At 44.4% G+C, this 25,023-nt stretch overlaps 1 protein-coding gene and 1 non-coding gene across 3 annotated transcripts; both read left to right on the top strand.

Moving 5' to 3' along the window:
- Positions 1–24,072, top strand: GPNMB (glycoprotein nmb). 2 transcript variants are annotated; one of them, XM_006088804.3, is made up of 11 exons: positions 3–190; positions 6,753–6,905; positions 7,611–7,754; positions 9,791–9,979; positions 11,652–11,810; positions 12,131–12,442; positions 15,500–15,598; positions 16,465–16,567; positions 19,084–19,298; positions 22,159–22,252; positions 22,720–24,072. In XM_006088804.3, the coding sequence occupies exons 1-11, from the start codon at positions 121–123 to the stop codon at positions 22,865–22,867; spliced, it is 1,686 nt and encodes a 561-aa protein (XP_006088866.1). In that variant the 5' UTR covers positions 3–120; the 3' UTR covers positions 22,868–24,072. The 2 variants fall into 2 exon arrangements, with proteins under 2 accessions (XP_023609619.1, XP_006088866.1); XM_023753851.1 differs by lacking the exon at positions 7,611–7,754 and having other exon boundaries at positions 1–190; positions 22,720–22,895.
- LOC111826058 lies at positions 19,745–19,848 on the top strand. The gene has a single exon (XR_002829301.1). It is a non-coding gene; the product is annotated as a U6 spliceosomal RNA (small nuclear RNA).
- Positions 24,073–25,023: the final 951 nt, after the last annotated feature.

Here is a 25,023-nt window from a genome sequence, read left to right as displayed (position 1 = left end):
CACATTTAATTAAAAGGAGTGGGGCGCAGGAGAAGAGGCTGCTGTTGGCAGATGGAGCCGGAGGAGCTGGGAGCTGAGCCTTGATTGCTGGGTCCGGAGAGCACGGAGAGCACGGTCAGCATGGAATGTGCCTACTGCTTCCTGGGGTGTCTGCTTCTGGCTGCAGGAGTGCCCCTTGGTGCCGCCAAACGTGAGCGATTCTCAAAGTTTCTGTGTTTAACCCGTTCTCTGGCTCGGGGCTGCGTGCTGGGCTGTCTGGAGAAATGTTGTCTGAGCCAGAGCTAGACTCCATGCTCAGTCATTTCTTCTGGAAACCGCTGGGAATGTGGGAACCACAGCAAAATGCCGCCAGCTCCATTCTTTGCTTCAGGCTCATAGAAACTAATAACCGTGCAGCCTCTCTCTGATGGGGCTTGCTTTATTTATTTATTTATTTATTTTCCCCATTACAGTTGGGACCTACTGTCTTTGCCAGACAGGGGAGGGCGGGGGTGCGAGGGGAACAGAGGGGAACAGTCTGGCCTGAGAACAGAGCAGCGCTTCCCCCTGAACTTTGGTTTCGATTCGGTAGGGTAGAGCGCTCAGGACAAGCTCTCTAATAATCCCAACCCAGAAGCCCACCCCCAGAGATTTCTCCCCTGAGCTGCATGAACTCGCGGCCTCTATGGTGAGGTTACTGCGAGAAGAGCTGGAGCCCAGGCCTCTATTCTGGTTTGCATTGCAGGTTGGCGACTTGTTAACAATACAGATGCCCAGATCCCAGAAATAAGAATCTTTGGAGGTGGGTTGGAGCACCCTTATTTAAAAAGCTCCGCCCTAGCCGGCTTGGTGGATAGAGCATCGGCCTGTGGACCCACGGGTCCGGGTTCGATTCCAGTCAAGGGCACATACCTCGGTTGCAGGCTCCTACCCCGGCCTGGGCCCTGGTCAGAGGCATGCAGGAGGCAACCAATAGACTTTGATGTTTCTCTCTATCTTTCCCTCTCTCTTCCACTCTCTCTAAAAATCAATGGAAAAATACCCGCGGGTGAGGATTTAAAAAACAACATAAAAAGCTCCTCTTGTGAGTGGAATGCAAAGCCAGAATTTGAGCCATTTAGGTCAGATGCAGCCCACTGGTCCAGTCCAGGGGCGGGTGGCGATGGCGGCCCCGTGCTCCGCAGTTAGAGTGGAACAGGAGTAAAGTGTGCATCACCCAGAAGGGCCACCCCACCTGGCTCCAGAAGGCATTCACTGGGTGAGAAGTCAGGGATCCTGGTTCTGCCGGGGGAGGCGCTGAGAAAGGACCGCATCTGCATCCCCATCGGCAGCCTGTGTGCAGGCTGCTTCCCTCCGTCGCTCAGGTCATCCCCACAGCACCTTCGTGGAGCAGCCGGTCCTTGCCCAGTCAACAGGCGAGGACACCAGAGCCCGGACTGCTGCTCCCCTGCTAGGCCTGAGGGAGCAGCATCTCGGACCCTTGGCCGGAGGGACCTGCACACACATCCTTCCTGCCTCCTCCTTGCGGGAGAGAAGTGTCTGTAATTAAGTTGTCCTCACAGAGTGGGAACCCAAGAGAGGAAGGAGCAGGAAACTGCTGGCAGCCGGGAGGGCAGAGCGCGTGTCCCTGGGGCTGGGAGGCCCAGGTGGGGCGGGATGTAAGAAGGGGGCATTGGGGGTGCAGGAGCCCCAAGGTGGGGGCAGGGAGTGCCATTTGGGGGGAAATAGAGGTAAGTGGCCAGAGGCATGACCAGTTCTGTTCAGGTCCAGGGAGACCCTGCCCCGCCATCTCCTGGGACTGGGCCCCGTGTCTTTGACCAGGGACTGGAGTGGGTGCCAGGGCCCGAGAGCGCTGGCCTGTGTGGGCCTCACGTGGCTTGTGCACAGCTGGGAAGGCCGGCGTTATGATGATCCCGTTTCCCAGACCAGGAAATAGGCCACAGAGAGGCCAAGAAACTGGCCCCAGGCCACACAGCGGGTAAGGGGAAGAAGGCCGCTGCCACACCACTGTCCTTCCTGCGGTTGCACAGCCGTGGGCTCCCTGCCAACTGTGGGCAAGGCAGTGACTTAGCTCCATGCAGCTTTCGTTTCCTCCTTTGCCAAACTGGGTAAAGGGGTTCTTGAGAGATGAGCCAACGACAGGTGCTTGGAGTGGGAGACCTACAAGGTGGTGATTGTCTTCCTCAAAGAACCTCCTGGGTGACTCCCCAGGAGTCCGGGAGGTGGAGGGACCGACAACTGACTGGTCAGTGGAGGCCTGCGCCCAGTTCTAGCCTCCTTTCCACCGACGCCCCTTTGCTCTGCTCAGTGAAATAGGTTAGCGGGCCCTAACCAGTTTGGCTCAGTGGATAGAGCATTGGCCTGCGGACTCAAGGGTCCCGGGTTCAATTCCGGTCTAGGGCATGTACCTTGGTTGCGGGCACATCCCCAGTGGGGAGTGTGCAGGAGGCAGCTGATCAATGTTTCTCTCTCATTGATGTTTCTAACTCTCTATCCCTCTCCCTTCCTCTCTGTAAAAAATCAATAAAATATATTTTTAAAAAAAATAGGTTAGCAGGTTGAATCTCTCCGTTGATTTGAGAGGAGCCCCAGCCCGTTAGGCAACGTAACAAAACCCTGATGTTCCTGGCTCCTCCTGGCCCTAAACCAGAGCTTCTGGTCACAGGAAACGGGATGGGTAGGATTCACAGGGTTTCACACGCTAAGGGATCTTTACCGCTGTCCAATCACAGCCCTGGGAGGAGGGAGGAAGAGGAAGGTGCTGACAAGCTAGTTAAGGATCAGCCTCAGCCGCAGTTGGCGATGGGCGAGCAGGGAGGCCAAAGTGCCCACAGGAAAGCCAGGGCTGAGCTGGGAGTGACTCCATTGGCCTCCACACGTATCCCCACCCCCAGCACACCTCTCTTTTTCCCCTTCTAGTCTGCTTACTATTGGGTGTTCTTTTTCTTCTACTTTTAATTCAACTTTTAATTCTGAGGTCATTGTAGATTCATATACAGTTGTAAGAAATACTACAAAGAGATTCCCCAGTGCCCTTTACCAGGTTTCTCCCAATGGTAACATCTTATAAAACTAGTGTATAATATCACAATCAGGATATTGACATTGATACCGTCAAAATACAGACAGTTCCATCACCACAAGGGTCCCTCATCCCTTTAACAGCCAAACCCACCCAGCCCTAGCCCCTAGCAACCACCAATTTATTTTCTATATTTATAATGTTATGTAAATTGCATCATTACAGAATGTCATCTTTGGGAATTGGATTTTTTTTTAACTCAACGTACTTTATTGACGATGTTGCATGTGTCAGTAGTTTGTTCTTTGTTATTACTGAGTGGTATTCCATGGCATGGATGGACCACACTTTAACCCTTCACCCAGTGGGGGGTATCTGGGTTGCCTCAGCTTGGGCTGTTTGAATAAAGCTGCTAGGAACATTCATGCCCAGGTTTTTATGTGAACATAAGTTTCCTTTTCTCTGGGATAAATGCCCAAGAGTTCAATTGCTTAGTTGCATGGTAATTACATGGTTAGTTTTACAAGAGACTGCAAGCTGTTTTCCAGAGTGATTGTACCATATTACATCCCCACCAGCCATGTATGAGTGATCCGGTTTCTTCCCGTGGTCACCTACATTTGATGTGTCCCTAATTTTCATTTTAGTAATTCTGAAAGGTGTATAGTGGTGTCTCTTTGGGCTTGTAATGTACACGTCCCTACTGGTTGGCGATACTGAACATCTTTTCATGTGTTTCTCTGCTGTCTGCACAACCTGTTCAGTGAAATGTCTGTTCAGGTCTTTTAATTGGATTGTTTGAGTTTTAACATTGAGTATTGAAAATTCTTCATATATTCTAGATATCAGTTCTTTCTTGGAAATGCAGTTTGCTAATATTTTCTCCCAGTGTGTAATTTGCTGTTTCATCCTCTTCACATGTTATTTCACAGAGCAGAATTTTTTTCATTTTAATGAGGTCTCATTTATCATTTTTTTTCCTTCAATGGGTCGGATTTTTGGTGTCACATCTAAGAATTCTTGTCTAGCCTGGAGCCTGAAGACCTCTCCTGGGCATTCCACCTTTTTGTAGCACCATTTGCTTTTAATTCTGAGGTCATTGTAGATTCACATACAGTTGTAAGAAATACTACAAAGAGATTCCCCAGTACCCTTTACCAGGTTTCTCCCAATGGTAACATAAAACTAGTGTATAATATCACAATCAGGATATTGACATTGATACAGTCAAAATACAGACAGTTCCATCACCACAAGGGTCTGGCTTTCCTCCATCAGATTGCTTTTGCATCTTCGTAAAAAATCAGGGCATTTTTGTGTGGATCTATTTCTGGGTTCTCTATTCTGTCCCATGGACCTACGTCTATTTCTTGTCACTCTCCTTTTAATTTTGTATTTTTCCTTGACTTCTGACATTTAACATCAGAAGAGAGATCTGCTTTGATTATGTTTCTGGAAACACTGCCTTTCTCTCAGGAGCTGAGGAAAAGGAAGATTCTTGAGAACAGTGGGAAAAACTGGTTCTTGGAATCGAAAGGTGTGAATCTTCATTTCTACTCAATTAAAGATGATCCTGAGTGGATCCTATCACTTCTCTGGGCCTGAATCTCTTCATCTATAAAACAAGGGGTTTTGAACTAACTAATCTTAGTTCTTTCCAGACTGAACATTCTACCATTCTGTGACTTAATCTCTTCATCTATAAAACAAGGGGTTTTGAACTAACTAATCTTATTTCTTTCCAGACGGAACATTCTACCATTCTGTGACTCAGTTCGAGTAAATTTCCAGTTACAAACATTTATTGATAAGCATGCATTTCCTGCCCTTGCTTAGTAGTATCATTTTTCCAAATAGGAACAATCTCATAGAATCACAGGACATTTGGTTTTCGTCTGATTTGAAGGCCCAGAGAAGACATGGCCTGGGGTCATATTGATACAGGATTTCATGATGTGCTGAGCAATGAAAGAACTTCTGGTCATATGAGGGAGCACAACCCAGCCTGTCTAGTAGCTGAACCAAGACTAGAGACCAGATTCTGTGACTCCCAGTTCAATGTTCTTTCCTATTCCATCTGCCTCCCTTATAAGAAGGGAACAACACACCGCTCCCTCCTCCTTCCAGGAAGGAGGAATAGAAGACAGAGAGGTTAGTGGCATCCATTCCATATGGCTTCTCTGACTACCTACCAAATACCACCCCTCATGGAAAGCCTCTTCCAGGTTTTAAGAGAAGACACCAAGAAATAAGACCATATGAATTGATGCAAAAACAGTTTATAATAGTGTATAATCAGGAGCTGACAGAGTTTTGGGCTGTAATAGATTACTTAAATAGGTTGAGTAAGACACTTAGTATCTCAATAAGTCCAAAGGTAGGCAAGACTAGCGCAAGAGCTCAGCAATATCATCCAGAACTGTTCATCCTTCCATTCTGATGTGTTGGCTTGCTTCCTCAGATTTGTGACCTCGTGGTTAGGGCTACCCCAGCTCCAGGCATCACATCATTGCCCTACCATCTCCAAAATCTATTCTGAGTAGAATTACCTAAACACCAAGTAAAAGATAGAGTGAATTTTTTTTTACCAACAATATGCTATCTATAAGAAATCCATATATATATATATATATGGATTTCTTATAGATAGAGAAACATCGACCAGCTGCCTCCTGCACATCTCCTACTGGGGATGTGCCCGCAACCCAGGTACATGCCCTTGACCGGAATCGAACCTGGGACCTTTCAGTCCGCAGGCCGACGCTCTATCCACTGAGCCAAACTGGTTTCGGCAAGAGTGAATTTTTAAAAAAACCAACAATATGCTATCTATAAGAAATCCACATATATATATATGTGGATTTCTTATAGATACTTGTATATGATGGAAAAGGATGTGCCAGTTCAACACTGGGCATTAATATCAAGGTATTCTCAGAACAAGGAGTATTACCAGAGATAGAAGTCAATTCCTCATGATAAAAGGATTAATTTATGAAGAAGATTAAACATTCAGAGCTTCAAAATACATAAAGCAAAACCTGACAGAACTGAAAGAAGAAACTGGCAAATCCATCATAATAGTTGAAGATTTCAACATTCCTCTCTCAGTAATTGAAAAAACAAGTAGACAGAAAAACAATAGGAACCTAGACGTCTCAAAAAACACTGCCAACCAGCCTGACATAAATAACATTAAAATCAAACACTTTGCTCAACAACTGTAGACTATACAAGTGCCTATGGAACAATTACCAAAACAGACCATATGCTGGGCCACACAAAAAAGTAGATTGTTCAATAGTGGGCTGTCCAGTATGCATCTCTTGGAATCCTGGAGGCATTCCTGAGCCTGGTATTCCTTTAGCCAAGTGAACAATTCAGGATGAGAAAAGATGCAAAAATTGATCTGAAAATTATTGGTATCTGTGTTTTCCTGATGACATTGTGTAAATCAAAATATTCAGAGGAGATGTGTTGAACAAACAAATGATGGCTAAGAAATGCTGACTTTCAAATTTTTCTTTGATTCATCTAACGTACATGGAGTTAGTGTCTGAATACTTGTATTAAAGGTATTTCCAGTGGAGATTTAAAAAAAAAAAAAAACTTTACCTGTTTGACATATTGGGAATATTATGTATGTTCTTTCTAACCTTATGGAATAAAAAGTGACTTTAACCATTGTTAGGTAAGTATTAAACGAGGAATAGAGTTGACTAAATAATTGGTTTTTCAAATATTGATACAGGATTTCATGATGTGCTGAGCGATGAAAGAACTTCTGGTCATATGAGGGAGCACAACCAATTAAATGGTTGGTCTTCAGATGAAAATGATTGGAATGAAAAACTCTATCCAGTGTGGAAAAGAGGAGACCCGAGGTGGAAAAACTCCTGGAAAGGTAAGTGGAATGATTCGACCCAAACAACTGTCATTTCCTATTTAAGTCAGTCTCAGATCATGGACTTGGAAATCACGTGGCTTATGTTTCTTCTGTGAATGACAGTGCTCTAGGCATCTGGATTTGGCAATCTCTCTTTTATCTCAACATATCACTTTCTAAGTCACACATACACATGCAGTTTGATCTCCTTAGAATTTACAAGTTTATGGTTTTTGGAAGACTTTAGAGAGTGAGCAGGTTTAGTCTCAAACCTATTTAACGAATGTGTGAACGGTCCTCTCCAAAAGATCTGAGACTCCAGAGTAGTTTTTGACCATCTCAACACTGTGGCTTGTCAGGAAGTGAGTATCTTTCTATTCACATGAATGAATGACTTCTTCATTCATTGGTTTTGAGTTAAAAAAATATGAACTTTTAATACTTGGCTTCTCAATCCAATTAAGCAGATTTTAAAACTTATTTTAAGTGAATGTTCTTTCTGTGTTTAGAGAATTTTTTAACTGGTCTGACTTCCTTTTATTATTTATCTTCTAGAATGTTGTATTCTGATAACAAAGTTAGGAATCCAGAAAATAAATTAATTTATTGTAAAGAGGCATAGGATCCTCTGGCTGGTCCTTAGGATTAGATGTAACTTGATGTCATTCATCAGTGAAAGGAAAGAGATGCTTGATCATGGAGCTCCGTTTTTCTTTGCCCTAGGAGGCCAGGTGCAGGCGGTTCTGACCAGTGATTCCCCAGCCCTGGTGGGCTCAAATGTAACATTTGTGGTGAGCCTGGTGTTCCCCAGATGCCAAAAGGAAGATGCCAATGGCAACATAGTCTATGAGAAGAACTGCAGAGATGGTAAGGAAAGTTATTCACTTCACAGGAACACGCTAGTTCTCTGAACTACTGGAGGCCCAGCTCAGAAACCTTGATCCTCGCAGGAGCTGCTCCCATGAATGCAAGATGCTGCTATCATCCCATGTCAGCCTCTCAAGTTGATGATGGGGAGGGTGAGAGTGTGATTCTACTCAGTCCCTTCACCATTAGCCAATGATGACTAATGATGACTTTCAGCAAACGGATGACTCTCTGCTACTTGGAACCCTCTTGTCAAACTCAGTTTTTTCTTAGTGTCCAGGTGATTGGACAGAGAATACTTGTTGATTTTCAAGTTTTGGTTTTATTACTTGGAATTCTTTTGGCTACTCAAGGAATAGCCAATTTGACAGATGTTTGCTGCTTAGAGTAATTCTGCTCACAGGTATTTCTTAAGCAAGTGCTGTGTGGCTACCACAAATGACAAAATATCTAATTTTGGATTTGTTTTGCTCTTAGTTAAAGCAGATAAGTTCTTTGTTAAAGAGTGAAAATACACACAAATACATTAAGGGAAATGATCTCGTTGGAACTGTACATTCTTAAAAACGCCAAGCTAATTACCGAGATACTTCAATCAGTGACAAGGCTATTAAATGCATCTAATGATCTAATTTTATCATTTAGAACTTCAATTAAATGGTCAACATGTCCTTACCTTATTAATTTATCATATTCCTGTGAGGAAAACACTAGATTCTGTACAGAACAGGTTAGATAGTTAAAAAGTGTTATATTTAAAATTCTGTAGCATTTTTCTCTTTTTTCCTAAAAAAATATGCTGATTCGTATGAATGTTTCAAATGACAATCTAGCCCTCTGAGCATTTTTTGTATGAAAGAATTCTTTTGACTTATGGAAATTCTAATGAAATATTGATCACCACTACAAAGGCCTGGGGATCATTGAAGAAATGACTGATTCCGGGTGTAGGGCAGGGTTGCAGGTGAGCTGGGGTATCTCCCAGCATGGGGGAGGGGGTGCTCAGAGACTGATGGGGACCTGTCACAAGGACACAGAAGCCGGCTTGAAGGGGCTCTCACTGGCCCTGTTTGAATCTATTGAAGAATAAAAATTAATGGATGTAATGGATTGATAAATAAAAAGCTCCGTAAATATCAGTGACATAAAATACCAAGAGTTGTTCTAGATGAAAAACAATACTGATTGTGACTTATTTAAAAGGAAAAATGTCATACGTACAGAAAAGTACTAGTAGAAAGTAGGGTACATTGAACAGCCAAACACCCTACCTAGCTTCAACAATTTAAACATTCTGGATATTTGCGCTCTCTCTCTCTCTCTCTCTCTCTCTCTCTCTCTCTCCCTCTCTCTCTCCCCCTCTCTCCCTCTCCCTCTCCCTCTCCCTCCTTCCCACCCTCCCTTTCCACCTCCCTCCCTCCCTTCCTTCTTTCCTTTCTTTCTGAAACAAAATAGCTAAATGTAGTATGTGACCCTTGATTACTGTGGGAGGTGGTAATGGCATTGTGCCTGTGTAAGAGAATGCCCTTATTCTAAGGAAATGTGTGCTGAAGTCTTTAGGAGCGGGCAGTCATGATGTCCAATGAGTCAGGAAGAAAGGCTACAGATAGAGTGTATCCAAATAAGAAGACAGAACTACCCTCAGTTTGGTTTGAATACAGTTGTGATTTGGAGACTCAGTGTGAAGATAAAGTATATGGAGTGAGATCTCTAGATCAAGCATGTCAAACTCAAAGGCTAACACGGGCCAAACAAATGAGGCATGTGGCCCACGGGCCGCGAGTTTGACATGCTTGATCTAGATTGAACATTCCTGATATTTGTTCTATATACTTACTGAAATTGAACATATATACCATATACAGAAAAATGCACAGATCATAAATGCACCATTGGATGAATTCTAAATATTAGGGCTGTAGTTGTTCAACTATATTTAAACTAGATTTGAAAAAATATGAAAAGTATCTAATTCAATGATGAGCATTGAGCAGTCTGATCCAGACGATGATCACAGTTTTTCTTTCTCTGCTTAGGAACGGGCCCACCTGCTGACCCGTATGTTTACAACTGGACAGCGTGGGCCGAGGATGCTGACTGGGGAAATGACACCAACCAAAGCTACCAAGTGTTCCCCGACGGCAGGCCTTTCCCGCACCACCACCACCACCACCACCACCACCAGCGGAGGCAGTGGGGTTTCGTCTACGTGTTTCACACACTTGGTTAGACTTTTACAAACCCCTTTAGCTTTTCCTTTATCTTTCCTTAAAATTTAAAAATTTGTCTCTTTTCTTATTCTATAATCAAGAATTAATAACATTGAGAGTTTAATCACAGTTAACCTGTTAACTTTCCTTAGCTAGGATGTATATGGCTTAGTCTTGCCAAATTTCCAGGATACCAAAGAATTAAAAGGACGGGGGGGGGGAACCCCCAATTCGGCTTTCTTTGTTAAAACAAAACTCATTTTTTTTCTGTCTAAAACAGTAATCTAAAAAAATACTAATATTTATTTTTTAAAAAAAAATATATATATTATTGATTTTTTACAGAGAGGAAGGGAGAGGGATAGAGAGTTAGAAACATCGATCAGCTGCCCCCTGCACACTCCCCACTGGGGATGTGCCCGCAACCAAGGTACATGCCCTTGACCAGAATCGAACCTGGGACCCTTGAGTCCGCAGGCCAATGCTCTATCCGCTGAGCCAAACCGGTCAGGGCAAAAGCTGACTTTTTTCAATGCATGTCTGGCCCTTTGTCTGTCACCTCACCCAGTGTCATGATTTCTTTGACCTGACATGGAGTTTTCACGGAGTCACTTACGCTTACTGACACTCAGAGTCTGTTTAGCCTAGTTAACATCCACTAACTTAACTAGTTAAGATGTCTTTATTTGCGATCAGCTTTTAGACAGGAGTTTTTGGTTTTCTAACAAGACTATTTTGAATTCCCATCGTCTGCTGAGGTCTTAGAGTTAACTGATATTGTCCCTCAACTAAGCATTGCCCCCGAGGTCTCTCTCTCAGTGCCAGAACTAACGTTTTCCTCACATATAATAAACCTCCTCAGAGACTCCATCAGAACTGCCTCTGCATGTCACGGTACAGGGGGGCTCCAAATTACACATCCCTGAGAAGTCTAGTGTATTTTCCTAACACCTTTGACCAGGCAATAAACATGGTCATTCACCACCCCCACCTCACAAGCATCCATCTTACAATACCTGTCGTTCCACTGACACAGCTATACCAGGTGACTCAAAGGATGAGAAACATCCTTGTGCCCTGAAGGAGAGGAGTCCCTTTCACTGCTCGACAGTGACAGTTAGATTAAAGGTTAGGGTTCAGAAAGAAAAGAACGGCTCCAGGGTGTCCTAGAACGCTTTTATAGAACGGCTCCATTTTTATACACACCCCACCGTCCATCACTTACTGCCTACTTATACGCAGATACTATTAGAAAGTGGAGGATTCTAATCCCCTTTAAAAAAAAAAAAAGCTTCTTAATAATATAGCCAAAATAGTAATATTATTACAAAAATAAGGTTGATTCTTGGACAAATTTTTTAAAACGCCATTGGCCACTTCACCATTACATTAAATGTATTTCCTGTGGGAAATACATCTATTCCAAGTGCCAAGTCACTTATTTATAGTCAGTGTTTATTTATGAACCAACGACTGCATTATCCCACCAAACAGCTCTGTCCGTTTTACCCATGCAGTTACGTTTATTTAACTGTGGGTTTGTTTTATAAAGTTTTATGTAACAACCCTTCCTGGTGCTCCCTCCCCAGGGCAATCTCAAAATGACCGTGGCTCGTCGTTAAGAAACAACTTCCTATAATGGTCATGTGATAGTAACCAACACCTAACCGTTTCCACCCTCTCACAGGTCAGTATTACCAGAAATTGGGACGGTGTTCAGCGAGTGTTTCTATAAACACAACCAACGTGACGCTTGGCCCTCAAGTCATGGAAGTAGCTGTCTATAGAAGAAACCGAAGGGCATACACTCCTGTCGCACAAGTGAAAGATGTGTACCTGGTCACAGGTGAGTGGTGTGAACGCTCAAGGAACTGAGGAGGAGGAGGCCCTTCGTTCTGATGGTGTTAGTGGGCTAAGAAGGAGTGAGAGCCGAGTGTTCTGGGTGGGGTTACCATTCATCTGGACTCCTCCTCCAACTTATATTCAAGGATGTACTCCCTCTGTTTTCCAGATTAACGCGGGGAAACTCTAGAAAAACTTACACAGGAAAAAGAAAAATGATGCTGAATTATCCCTAATTTAAAATTTTAACTTAAAAGTCTTATTGAAGTTATCCACTTAAAACCAAGCAATCATGCATTCTTTGTATGTATCTGTATCTTTTAGATCAGATTCTTGTGTTTGTGAATATGTCCCAGAAGAATGATCGAAATGCCTCCGATGAAACCTTCCTTAGGGACATTCCCATTCTGTTTAATGTCCTGATCCACGATCCCAGCCACTTCCTGAGTGAGTCTGCCATTAACTACAAGTGGAACTTCGGGGATAACACTGGTCTGTTTGTTTCCAACAATCGCACTTTGAATCACACGTACGTGCTCAACGGGACTTTCAGCCTTAACCTCACTGTGCAAGCTGCAGTGCCTGGACCCTGCCCTTCACCTACACCCAGACCTCCAAAACCCACTCCTTCTTTATGTAAGTGTTTTCCAGGTGATCTTTGGGGGCAGGGCGGGGGTGGGGGTGGGGGTCCTTAACTGCTAAAAAAAAATGGCATGTAAGTTAGAGTGCAACATCCCTAGTTAAAAGGGTTGTGTAGAGACTCTGCAAAAATCTGTTGGTTTTTAAAGTCATTTTATCACTATTTTAAGCTATTAGAATATGGACGAAAGGAAAATGTGCTCAAAGACACTTTGCAGGTAAACGTTGGTGACTTGTAAACCACTCTTTGGCCTTCCTGGTTTTCACTGGCCTCGGTCACGTGCACAGGTGCTTCCCCCTTCTAGCTCACACATTCTTGTTGTCTCCCAGTGTTTGTCGCTATGAGAAGACACACTGGCGCCTTGTAAACATTCAGGCCATCCCACTTTCCTCCCTCCCTCCCCCTTTTCTCTCCACTTCCATTCTCCTCCCTGCGCTGCCCACATCCACTCAGTGTCCCATGAAGACACAGCCACACCTAAAAGCTCTTCCTAAATGGCCCAAAAGGAATGTGCCTTGAGAATACTTCTTGGCCAGCAAGCTGGAAAGACTCCAGACATTAAAACTGTTCCGGCTATAAAGCTTAATTAATTAAATCCCACCCTCTACTAACAGTACTTGAGGACATTCAAGAAGTTCTTAAGCGTCTACTTTGGGAAGCCTCAGCTTCCCTTCCCCACTCAGCCATTAGCACATCTTAGCACCCCAGGATCCAGGGGATTGTAATAGGCTGACATCCTCTCATTGGACACAAGAGGGCGCCATCATCAAGCCCAGAGGGACCACGCCATCATGATGTCTAAACTTGTCATTGTTTTTACCAAAAACCTGTTTGTTATCAATAATAAACTATCATAATAGTGTTATTAATAAAATGAGATATTATTAAACCAAACATATGTAAATCAAGACACTATAATTTATTACTAATTGTATTCTTTAAAATACATTTTATTAATTTTTATTTATTGATTTTAGAGAGAAGTGAGGAAGGGGGAAGAGGGGGGGAGGGAGATAGAGAGAGAGAGAGGTGAAGAAACATCCATTTTGGTGAATACACGTGCCCTGTCCTTGGGGGTACGTGGGTCTCCCAGGGACGCAGAATAAACTTTCCTTCCTTCAAAAAAGAAAAGAAAAGAAAAGAAAAGAAAAGAAAAGAAAAGAAAAGAAATATCCATTTGTTGTCCCACTTACTTATGCATTCATTGGTTGGATCTTGCATGTGCCCTGACCAAGGATGGAGCCCACAACCTTGACAAATCCGCATGATGCTCTAACCAACTGAGCTACCGGCCAGGGCCCATCTGTCTGTTAAAGTGTTAGTTTTTCTCCATTAGCCCTTTAATCATACCTTGACTTTATAAATATAGACACAGAGATATAAACTTGATTTTAGGTGTATCTGCAAAACAACATGTGCATTTTTATAAGCATTCTACCAACGATAAAAGCAACTTTCATTATTTGGTCATTTTTTAAAGTTTTATTGTGAAATATAGCAGAGTCATGATTCCATGCTCTAACTTGACAGCTAAATTCTGCCTGTCAAGAACTCTAAAAGAAGTTCTCTAGTTTCCTGGAAGAAGCCAGCCATCTTTAATACCCTGTACACACAACTCTATTGCTACAGAACATAGCGGTTAAATCCCAGGATTAAATGAATGATTACCCTGTAACTTCCAAAGGACCCTGCGAGACTCAGGGGGCATCCCCAAGAGTCTGCCACAGACCATCCTGCTGATAAACCGCTGCATTTGAACCCAACATGGCATCGGAACCTTCCGGGCTTTACCTAAGTGACATTTCCCAAAGTGTGTGCCGTGGAACACTTGCTTCCAGAGATACTCTGAGAAGTGCTCTGAGAAGGCCCCTCAGAGCAGAGGAGCTTCTCGCTCAGTCCCCCACTCAAGGCTCGGAGGAGGCCTGGCGAGCTCTCCCACAGGGCTTCGTGCCTGCATGTCCCTGTGGTAAAAAGGGGCCCTTCTGAATGAAGCGTGGGTGCCCTTCCCACAAAACTGGGTCCATTTCATGCCTTCTTAAATTTTAGAGAAAGTCATGTTGCATTTTCAGTATCATACTTTCTTTCCAGTCTTTTTATCTTGTTAAAGGAATACCAACACCTTAATTAGAGCTTTTGAAATTATAACTAATTATCTTTTTATTGGGGTAAAATTGATGTATCACATTATATTAGTTTCAGGTGTACAGAGCATTACATTCTTTGCTTTAATCAGACTCATAGGGTTGTTTTTCAAAAGCATCCTGTGCCCACTCCTTTTCTTCCCCACATCTCTGCTCACCAATAACTGAGGACTCTTAGAGCGTAAGTATAGCAGCTATGAGACAGCCAAACAGGGAAAAAATTGCCTTCTTCCATGTTGCTTGTTTCTTAATCTATGATGCACCTACCTTACTATTTAAAATTATATATCTTATATGTGCTATAGCATACCGTATCTAAGTAGATGTATAGAAGTGCATGATGGGACAAGGAAACTGATGTTTATTAAGTACTTCCGAAGTGGCAGGTATGAGAAGCAGGTTTTATATACCTCATCTCATTTAAGTTTCATAGTTCAACCTCACCAGGTCAGGAAGTATTATTCCCATTTTACAGATGAGTCCATTGAGGCAAAGAGAGGTGAAATAATATGCCCATGGTCTCAAGCAGCTAAAAACAAAGGATCTGGGATTTGAGCCCAGAAAACCTGCCTCCAAAATTAAAATATGTCCTTGTCTATGATGGCCTGCTTTATTTCATCATGACTGTTGTATCACATATTTAAAGTGGCTTCTACCTTTCATTTGCTTCCTGTGTTTAAGCAAAATATGAGATTGTGTTTACTTACATAATTTAACAATTATAATGCCTTACAGCTCTCACATCTATATGCATCGTTACACGTTTAGTTCACATTTCTACAGCAATTTAAAAGTATAGGGTTCTTGATGTTTTTCTAAAGAGCAGGCAGACAGGTGTTTAGATTTTTGGTTCCATCATGTACATCTTTTACATTCTCAGCAACTAACCTAAACTCTATTCAAACTCTGCAGCACCCGCCGGGGACAGCCTGCTGGAGCTGGGGGAGGTTCCCGATAAAGACTGCCTGATTAACAGATACGGCCACTTCAGGGCCATCATCACAATTGTAGGTAAGACTAGCAGGTGAAGGCTGTTGGAGTCTGCCTCAGGCCACCCACTCACTTCATTGACTCTGGCGGGTGCGGGTGCGGAGCAGGGCCACCCGCTCTCTGTCCAAGGTGATGCCGCGCATACACAAGCAAAGACTCTACTGGTGTCTAGATTCCCACCTGCCTGCCCCAGCCTTCCCACCACATCCCAGTAGAAATGAGCCTTCCGTGAGGCCCACAGACTGATGAGCCTGCCCAGGCCCTGTATCTCCGGCCCTGTGCATCCCGGAAACCTGAATGAATAAGCCTTGAAAGAAGGCCGATGACAAGTTCCCACAACTTCTGCTTTCTTCCCTAGCTGATTTCACAAAGGCACACTTCTTGTATGTAAGAAACGAGAGTGAACAGGGCCACCACACACATTTGTGCATTTCAGGCACAGCCCACAAGCACCCAGCAGAGAAGACAGGTGGGGTCTGCAGCCAGGCCATGCACCCTGGACCTCGGGTGGGGGTAAAACCCACGCTGTGTGCCCTGGGGCTGAGCCCCTCACGAGCAAAGCTGGCCAAGGCCTGCACCCAGGGCTGCATCCCCCCAGGGGCACCTTTTCCTGGAACACCTGCCCAGAGCGGGTCCTACCTTCTCACACAGACACGGGATCCAGAAATGAAGAGCTAGGGTGGGCTCAAGAGCCATTCAGCTTGACTTTGAAATGCTGCAGGGGCACGTATGCGAGGCGATGGGGTAGATTCCCGGATCTGGGGTTGTGGTGTGTGAGAAGGCTGTCTCCGTTTTGTTTGGCCTCCTGATGTGTTAAGGAGTAGTTTGATTTGGGTTGGTTTCCACTGTATGTTGATGTGTTTTTCCATGGGGGCTTGTTTTGTTAGAGGGAATTCGAGAGGTGAACATCGTGGATATGGCAGAAGTCCTGATGCCCCTGCCACAGCCCGAGGACCCCCTGATGGATTTCCTCGTGACCTGCGAAGGGACGTGAGTACTTCGCCTCCCTCAGAGGGCGGGTCAAGTGAGGACCCCAGGCCTGAGCAGAGGCCTGACTCCAGTCTCCCCGACTAAGTGGATTCATATTTCTAGTTCATCAGTAAGTCAGGACAAGGAAGGGCCCTGCGAGGCCTTCTCAAGGATGCATTTGTTTTGCTAAAGTAGAGCAATGCTCATTACCTTTAACTGTTGATGAAGCTGAATAATAATTATTGATCGAACAGTTACTATGTTCTTACCATTGTACACCTGTTCTCACACGATCCTGTGAGTCTCCTCATTTTACAGATAGGGCCACAGTAATTACAGAACTTGCCCCCATAGACAGTGGGTACCTGACAGCACAGTTCACAGGTCAAGGTCTGGCTCAGAAACCCACTCTTTTTTTCCCCAATATGTTTTTATTGATTTTAGAGAGGGAGGAAGGGAGAGGGAGAGAGAGAGAAACATTGATAGAAGAGAGAATCATGGATAGGCTGCCTCCTGCATGCCCCCTACTGGAGATCAAGCCTGCAACCCAGGCATGTGCCCCGACCTGGAATCAAACCTGCGACCTTTTGGTGCATAGGACGATGCTCAACCAACTGAGCCACACTGGCCAGGGCAGAACCCCACTCTTAAGCTCCCCAAGGCTCCTCCAGAGTGGCAAGAGACCAATGTGGAATAGCTGGGTCCTAGCATTAATTAACAGCAATGCCTGATAATTCTGTCTCTCTTTATCATTTACAAAGCTCCTCTAGTGCATTATATAATTTGGCTTCCTACAGTTTGACTATAACTATATATAATAGACTAACTAAATACTAGTGAATATATGTACTATATCAATTAATTGTTCATGAATTAACTGATTCACATACACGTAAATCCAGTGATTAAAATGTATGTGTATGTTGCCCTAGCTGGCTTGGCTCAGTGGATAGAGCGTCAGCCTGTGGACTGAGGGGTCCCAGGTTCGATTCCAGCCAAGGGCATATGCCTGGGTGGCGGGCTCCATCCCCAGTAGGGGGTGTGCAGGAGGCAGCCGATCAATGATTCTCTCTCATCATTGATGTTTCTATCTCTCTCTCCTCCCCTCCTCTCTGAAATCAATAAAGAAATATATTTTAAAAATAAATAAATAAAAATACTTGCTATTTAAAAAAAAAGAAAATGTATGTGTATGTAAATGTATAAATGAACAAGAGCGTGGGACAGTATAAAAATGGTAGCTAAGCCCTCACCGGTTTGGCTCAGTGGATAGAGCGTCGGCCTGCGGACTGAAGGGTCCCAGGTTCGATTCCGGTCAAGGGCATGTACCTTGGTTGTGGGCACATCCCCAGTAGCGGGTGTGCAGGAGGCAGCTGATCGATGTTTCTCTCTCATTGATGTTTCTAACTCTCTATCCCTCTCCCTACCTCTCTGTAAAAAATCAATAAAATATATATATTTTTAAAATGGTGGCTAAGAAGCTCTCCAGCTTGGGGACTGAGGATTGACAGGAACTAGAGAAAAAGCTGACTGAAGAGTGAGGCTGTGGCAGAGGCCAGGGCATGCCTCCATCGCAGCCCACGCCCCCATGGGACCCAGCATCAGAGCCCTGTCTCTCCCTCCAGGAAGTCTATTCAGAAGTGAAACAGTGATCAAGACAGTCCTGCCTGGCCGGTAGCCTAGTGGTCACCAGGACAGCTATCAGACATCTCTAGTTCAAGTCCCAGCTCCACCTCTGACTGCTGTGTGATCTTGGGCCAATTATTTTCTGTCCTGAGTGCTTCGTCCCTTGCTGCACTGGGATAATGTTACTTTCCTCATAAAGTCATTGAGAGGAATAGACAGACCATGTCATATATCTAAAATGCAGCGCCTCACACAGTAAATATCGTCTGCTCAGCTGTCGTCGCTGCTGTTGCTGTATTTTCCTCTGCAGGAAGCTAGGCAGGGCCGGCTCCAGCATTTAATAATGTATTTGCCTAAGACAGTGATGGCGAACCTTTTGAGCTCGGCGTGTCAGCATTTTGAAAAACCCTAACTTAACTCTGGTGCCGTGTCACATATAGAAATTTTTTGATATTTGCAACCATAGTAAAACAAAGATTTATATTTTTGATATTTATTTTATATATTTAAATGCCATTTAACAAAGAAAAATCAACCAAAAAAATGAGTTCGCGTGTCACCTCTGACACACGTGTCATAGGTTCGCCATCAATGGCCTAAGACCTACGTCGCCTTCATCCTAGAGAGTCAGAAGGTAGAGGGAATGGCTTGGGCTTCACACAGGGTGCAGCAGCCCCTTGCCTGCCTTGGTGGCACATAATTCCTTCCTGTTCCATCCCCGGGCCTCACCTTCCGGACAATAAGGAGGAAACAGTAGCTCATTCCCAGGCTCGTTTAAGGATAAATATGTGACAATTCAACGTCAGATAGTTTGAGGAAAAATAAGGTGGATTTCAATGTTATAGAAATGATTTTTCCTTTAAAGCTGTTTCATCCCTCTCTCTCCCTCTCGGTGCCGTACACATCCTCAGCATTCCCACCGAGGTCTGTACCATCGTTTCTGACCCCACCTGCCAGCTCGCCCAGGACACGGTCTGCAGCCCCGTGGAGGTGGCCATGGGCGACGCGTGCTTGCTGACCGTGAGACGGGCCTTCAACGGCTCCGGGACCTACTGTGTGAACCTCACTCTGGGTGACGATGCGAGTCTGGCCCTCACGAGCACCCTCGTCTCTGTCCTGGGCAGACGTGAGTTCTGTGTTTTGGTTGTGGGAGCATTTCATAGTGTAGATAAAGGGCATCGCGTTTCATACTGAAGAGCTTTGTTATCAATGTTTAATTTTATTTCAACGCAAAGTTTATTGAACTCTTGTTAATGTGGGTTTGAGGACTGGCATTAAAATCCAACAGCAAATCTATTTAGGGAAGAGATGAGAGAGAGAGAGACCGAGTGAAATCATGGCCAAAGAAAGCCTTTTGATGAAAAAAACTCAGCTCTGATCATGGAGCAGTAATCACAGGATCTGATCACTGAATGCGCGAATGGATTCCTATGCCAAGGGGGAGTGCGAACCAACAACAAATAACAATGTTCTCCAGTTAAACCATGGCAGAGGGGAGGCTGGGATCAAGTTGTCATGGAAGCCGCTGGGCAAAGATATGAAGCCAAGGAGAGAAATAAGAAATCAAGTGGGGTGCTCGCTTCGGCAGCACATACACTAAAATTGGAATGACACAGAGATTAGCATTGCCCCTGCGCAGGGATGACACGCAAATTCGTGAAGAGTTACATTATTTTTTAAAAAAAGAAAAGAAATCAAATGAGCTCCTCTTTCCCTTCTAACTTGCCACTCCCTCTTTCCCTTCCCAAATTCAACTGAGCATCCCACAGAGATTGTAGGAAACCAACTTACCTATTCCTCAGATGGTCACCAGAAAAATCAATCTTGACCCTCCCAATGCTTGGAGAGGTAAATGTTTACAAAATGGACTAAGAAATTTCATTGAGAAATGTTCATTTACTGGTGGCTTCCAATGTTTCCCAACCTCAAATTAAGGTCCCTACCTGGTGACCCTAACGTAATTTCATTTATCCCCAGTTTTGTTGTGAAGTTACGGCTTTATCTCTTAGAAGCAGTGCTCTGTGGTGGAATGGAAGGAAGAAATTGTATACACATTACACATTATACATCAGGTACAACCTAATGACTAACTCACCAGTAACCCCTTTGGATTGGAGCCTGTCTCATAAGGTAACATGTGCTTAGACATATTCAGTCGTTAATATAAAAGGCAGCTTTAGCCTCATGGAAAGAAAAATTGTAGTAACCACACATGTAATTGTAGTAACCACACATGTAATTTGTATGAGGGCTTATTGTTCGTAAGATCCAAGGTATAGATTTGAAAATACACACACACGAAAACAAGAATACAAAGGAAGGAATTCTCCTTCCTGGGGGGCGGGTGCATTGGGCTCTGGGGTGAAGAGCCGAGAGGTGGGGGCAGAAAGGCAGCTGGAGCCTCAACACTACCACCCCCAGGCTCTTGTGCTGGGTTTTTTGGGGGGGCAGGGGGAGGAGGGTTGCCTTTAAAGTCATAACCTAGGCTATGAAGTTTCCTCGGTGCCGGCAAACCACTGTTCTCTTATCTGGATTCGATGCTAGATGCGTGTTTAATGCTTCTTGTAGTGAGTGATAACTTTAGGGGTGACCCGAGCCATCTGTCAGAATCCAAATTAAGGATGTCCAGGAGAGCTTTGAATCCAGTGGGGCTGTCCCTTGGTGACTCAGGTATCAAAGTCAGAATTCAGAAAAATAGATCATTGCTCAAAGGCAAATCCATAGATGCTCACCTTTACACACGGATCCAATGAACATGCACAAAGCAGCTGCAATTCTTTCAACAGATACTCAGTGAGCATCTACTCTGTGCCCAGCACGGCTCCAGGCACAGGCTATACGGTTCTAGGTCGAGTGGGGAACAAGATGAAGATGACCCCTGCTTTAGTGAGCAGACATGGAGCACAAACAGATAAGAAGGCATGGTGACGAAATCAGAGCAAGGCAGGGCAGGGAGAGTGACTAGCATGGGAGAGAGGCGACAAATGCTGGCTTTTCAGATTGGGAGGTGGGGGGACTTCCTGCCGACCCGGCAGCACCCACGTGGTGAGGGGCCTCCGCTGAACGGAGACCTGGATTTGAATCATGAGCAGCCCGTTGCGATCCTTGCAGGCCACCTGTAGGGTTAGGGTTTTATTCTGTGCGTAAGGGGAACCACTAGTGGGATCGAAGCATGATCCTAATGGATGCTTTCAGAAGGTCCTACTGACTGCTGAGTGCAGCAAGGGTCATTGGGGGTAAGAGATCTTCCCAGGGGAGAGGGCTGGTGGCTGGGACAGCAATGGTGGTGGCGGAGGAGATGGAGGGAAAATAGATCAACTCCACTTATACTTTGGCGGTAGAGACAAGATTTGCTGGGTTCCTGGAGTACAGAGAAGACATAACCCTTGCTTCGTGGTTCTCACAATTTAATAGGAGAAAAAATGTGTGTAAGGAAGTAATTGCAACACAACGGGATTGAGGCAGAGGAAGAGAGGCGAGCAGTGACCAAGGAAGGGGCTACCGCCGCCTCATGAACGTCTGGAAGGTGGACACTTGGGATAAACTGGGGAAGGACATTCCCCGCAGAGAGCGGGGGGATTTGAGGGTGTGGGGAGGATGAGCAGCTCCCAGGTTTCCAGCACAGCGGGTAGGTAGGTAGGTAGGTAGGTAGGGGACCATGAGGCCAGAGCAGGGGGTGGGAGGATCAGGGAGCCCTCCATCACGTGGGCGCTGCTGGGTCCGCTGAGACCTGAGCGGGTGTCTTCAGGACGTGACATCTCTCCCCTGAGCCCTTAACATAGTGTTCCAGACACGCTAACTCGTTCTCCAAATGGGAGTTAAGCTGACCCGAAGGCCATGTATTATTTAATGGAAAAGATCACCGAAAGCCAGAGGGAGCCGCGTATCTTCTGAGAGCTCCCTTTGTCATTTATTTAATTGCACTACAAGCTGCATGTCCTCGAGGTGGAAGCTGTCGCTAATCTGGTCTTTCTTCTGTTTTTAAGGCCCAGGCTCCCCCATGAGAATGGCGAGTGGTGCCCTGGCCTCCGTGGGCTGCTTGGCCGTATTTGTTGCTGTGGTCGCCCTGGTGGTGTACAAGTAAGTTGCTGGTTCTAACACTTTCCATCACTGTGGTACATTGTTGAAAATAAGTAGCAATGTGCTGCGCAAATGGGCCATTTTCCCCTTTTTGGCTTTTAACCGTTTTGTGTGTAGGAGGAAAATCTTCCATTGAATGATGAATACCAAACTAGCCTGTTGATTTTGCTGTGGTTTGTTGTGTGTGTTTTTTTAATCCAAACAACGCTACCAGATGTCAGCAACTTAGCAAAATTGTGTCAGCTCAATATTTAACATGGAAGCTCAAATTATAGTAAACAGGCACATGTCTTGCATGAAGAAGAGGAAATAAACATATTTCCAAAAGACATCCGTGTATTAGTAAAAGCCATAGATTGGGTAAAATGAAATGAACCCTTTTGTACTTGGGCGTGTAAAAGCTTGGGGAAAGTAATATCTTCCAGGTGGGGATGTTTTAAAAACCTTTCTAACACATTGCTTTTCAGAAAACGCAAGGAATACAAACCGATAGAAAACAGTGCTGGGATCAAAGGCAAAGGCCTGAACGTTTTCCTGGAGCACGCAAAGGTCAAGTTCTCCCCCGGCAGCCAGGAGAAAGACCCACTGCTCAAGAACCAGCCGGGAATTCTTTAAACCTTCAGCCTGATTTCTGACCAACAGCTCGCTCTTCAGTGCCGTATGTGTGAGCTGTGCTAGCGTAGAGGACTATCAACTTTTTTTCCTAAACATTGCTGTAAAATATATACTGTGGTTTAGGGAGATGTAATTTTTTTTTTTATAGGTTAAATGACATTATAGAGAAGTGGAGAGACATTATATGGCATGCAGCCTCGGCCGTGTTATGGAACTGATGGAGTCAGTCAGCCGTGCTTTCTTTCATTATGATTTATGTTTCACTCATAATGTCTTAACATGATTAGTAGGATCGACATACTGTGTCCAAAGAGTAGGTGGAGAAGGTACTATTCATTAGAGTGACCAGGTTGCCTGGAAGGCGAGGCTGGACGCTTTCTAGCTTCCCATATACACACATGCGTACAATCAATGCACTGTACTCCTGTCCCTAAGACCACGTTCCCAGGTAACTGAAGCCTATTTCAATGAGCACGCATGAGCTCCCAACAGAACAAAGGCCAAGCCTCTACTATGATGCAGATGCTTGTTACACTAAAACAGTAATAATAATAATAATAATCATCTAATCAATGGGTGTGAATATTTTTGTGACAACCTGCCCTGCCCAGCTGTGTAAAGAAATGGTATCCATTGGCTTATCCCACGGACAGTTAGCACTTTCTGTGTGTCAGGCATGTTGCTCCACAGATGGCCGGCACTCGGTGTTGACGGTCTTGTGTGTGTGTGTCTGTCTGAGTTTCTATGCACTCCTGCGCATTTATTTGAAATGATATATTATGATTTTCCAAAGGAGACCCCTGGTTGTCCTAGTACTTTCTCTATTTAAGTGATATAGAAACTTGCCCTGGCCAGGTGGCTCAGTTGGTGCGAGTATCGTTCCATATAACAAAAGGTGACAGGTATGATTCCCGGTCAGAGCACATACCCAGGTTTCAGGTTCAGTCCCCAGTCAGGGCGAGTACAGGAGGCAACCGATCAATGTTTCTCTCTCATATCAATGTTTTTCTCTCTCTCTTTACCTTCCTCTCTCTCTAAAAATCAATGGAAACATATCCTCAGGTGAGGATTAAAAAAGAAAAAAGATACAAAAACTTGGTCAGTAAGGGTTTAACCTCCATTTGTACCTAAAACTATTTATCATGTCAGACATGACGTTTTTTTCCCTCTCTTCCCTGGAAAATAAAGTATGAAAAGAGACAAGATCCTGGAATTGTAATTATTTTTTAATTTGTTGTTTGCCTTTTGATTTCATTTGTAATTTTGGCACATAGAACGTTGTTTCATGTGGCCCATGGAGCAAGAGAATTTCATAAGCATTTTATACTTTTAAATGTATATATTTAAAATTTCACAGTGTGTGAAATTTCAATAAATTTAATATGTAAGTGTATGTAATCAGGCCAATCTAAAAGAAGAGGTTTTCCATAAACAATTGTTCTGGACTCCTGAAACAGTCAGTAGTATGTTAAAAATGAAGGCAAGGGGCTAGTTCTAAATCCTAGATCGGCAAACTTCTTCATAAAGGGCCAGATAGTAAATACTGTAGGTTTTGTGAGTCAGACAGCTTCTGTCGCAACTACTCAACTCTGCTACCACGTACATAAATGAAAAACAAGTTCGAGCAAACACCTTCTTACAAAAGCAGGTGGGCCCTCGCCGGTTTGGCTCAGTGGATAGAGTGTTGGCCTGCGAACTGAAAGGTCCCAGGTTCGATTCCGGTCAAGGGCACATGCCTGGGTTGTGGGCTCGATCCCCAGTGAGGGGCTTGCAGGAGGCAGCCAATCAATGATTCTCTCTCATCATTGATGTTTCTATCTCTCTCTCCCTCTTCCTTCCTCTCTGAAATCAATAAAAATATATTATATATATAAAAAAAAGCAGGTAGGAAGTCAGATACGCCCCACGGCCACCATTTGTTGACCCCTGTTCTAGACTAAAAGAGACTAGAGAGACACAGCAACTGAAAGCAGCTTAGGAGTCTGGATCGGAGCCTGCGTGGAAAGTCAAAAGGCTATGAAATATATTCTTGGGACAACTAAGGGAAATTTAAGTGCATACATACTGGATGCCAGATGATCTTACGGAATTATTGTTAATTTTCTTAAGGAATGGTGAAGAATTTTACAAGGAGCTGGTGGAGATCAACATTTAGT

The sequence above is a fragment of the Myotis lucifugus genome, unplaced genomic scaffold (assembly GCF_000147115.1).
Source record: "Myotis lucifugus unplaced genomic scaffold, Myoluc2.0 scaffold_52, whole genome shotgun sequence".
Classification (NCBI taxonomy): domain Eukaryota; kingdom Metazoa; phylum Chordata; class Mammalia; order Chiroptera; family Vespertilionidae; genus Myotis; species Myotis lucifugus.
This window is presented reverse-complemented; position numbering and strand designations above follow the sequence as displayed.

Excerpts from the sequence above, each read along its gene's own strand:
- GPNMB (XM_006088804.3), top strand. The coding sequence starts at position 121 with ATGGAATGTGCCTACTGCTTCCTGGGGTGTCTGCTTCTGGCTGCAGGA. Across the intron at positions 6,906-7,610 it reads GTGGAAAAACTCCTGGAAAG|GAGGCCAGGTGCAGGCGGTT; the intron begins GTAAGTGGAATG and ends TCTTTGCCCTAG. Across the intron at positions 7,755-9,790 it reads TGAGAAGAACTGCAGAGATG|GAACGGGCCCACCTGCTGAC; the intron begins GTAAGGAAAGTT and ends TTCTCTGCTTAG.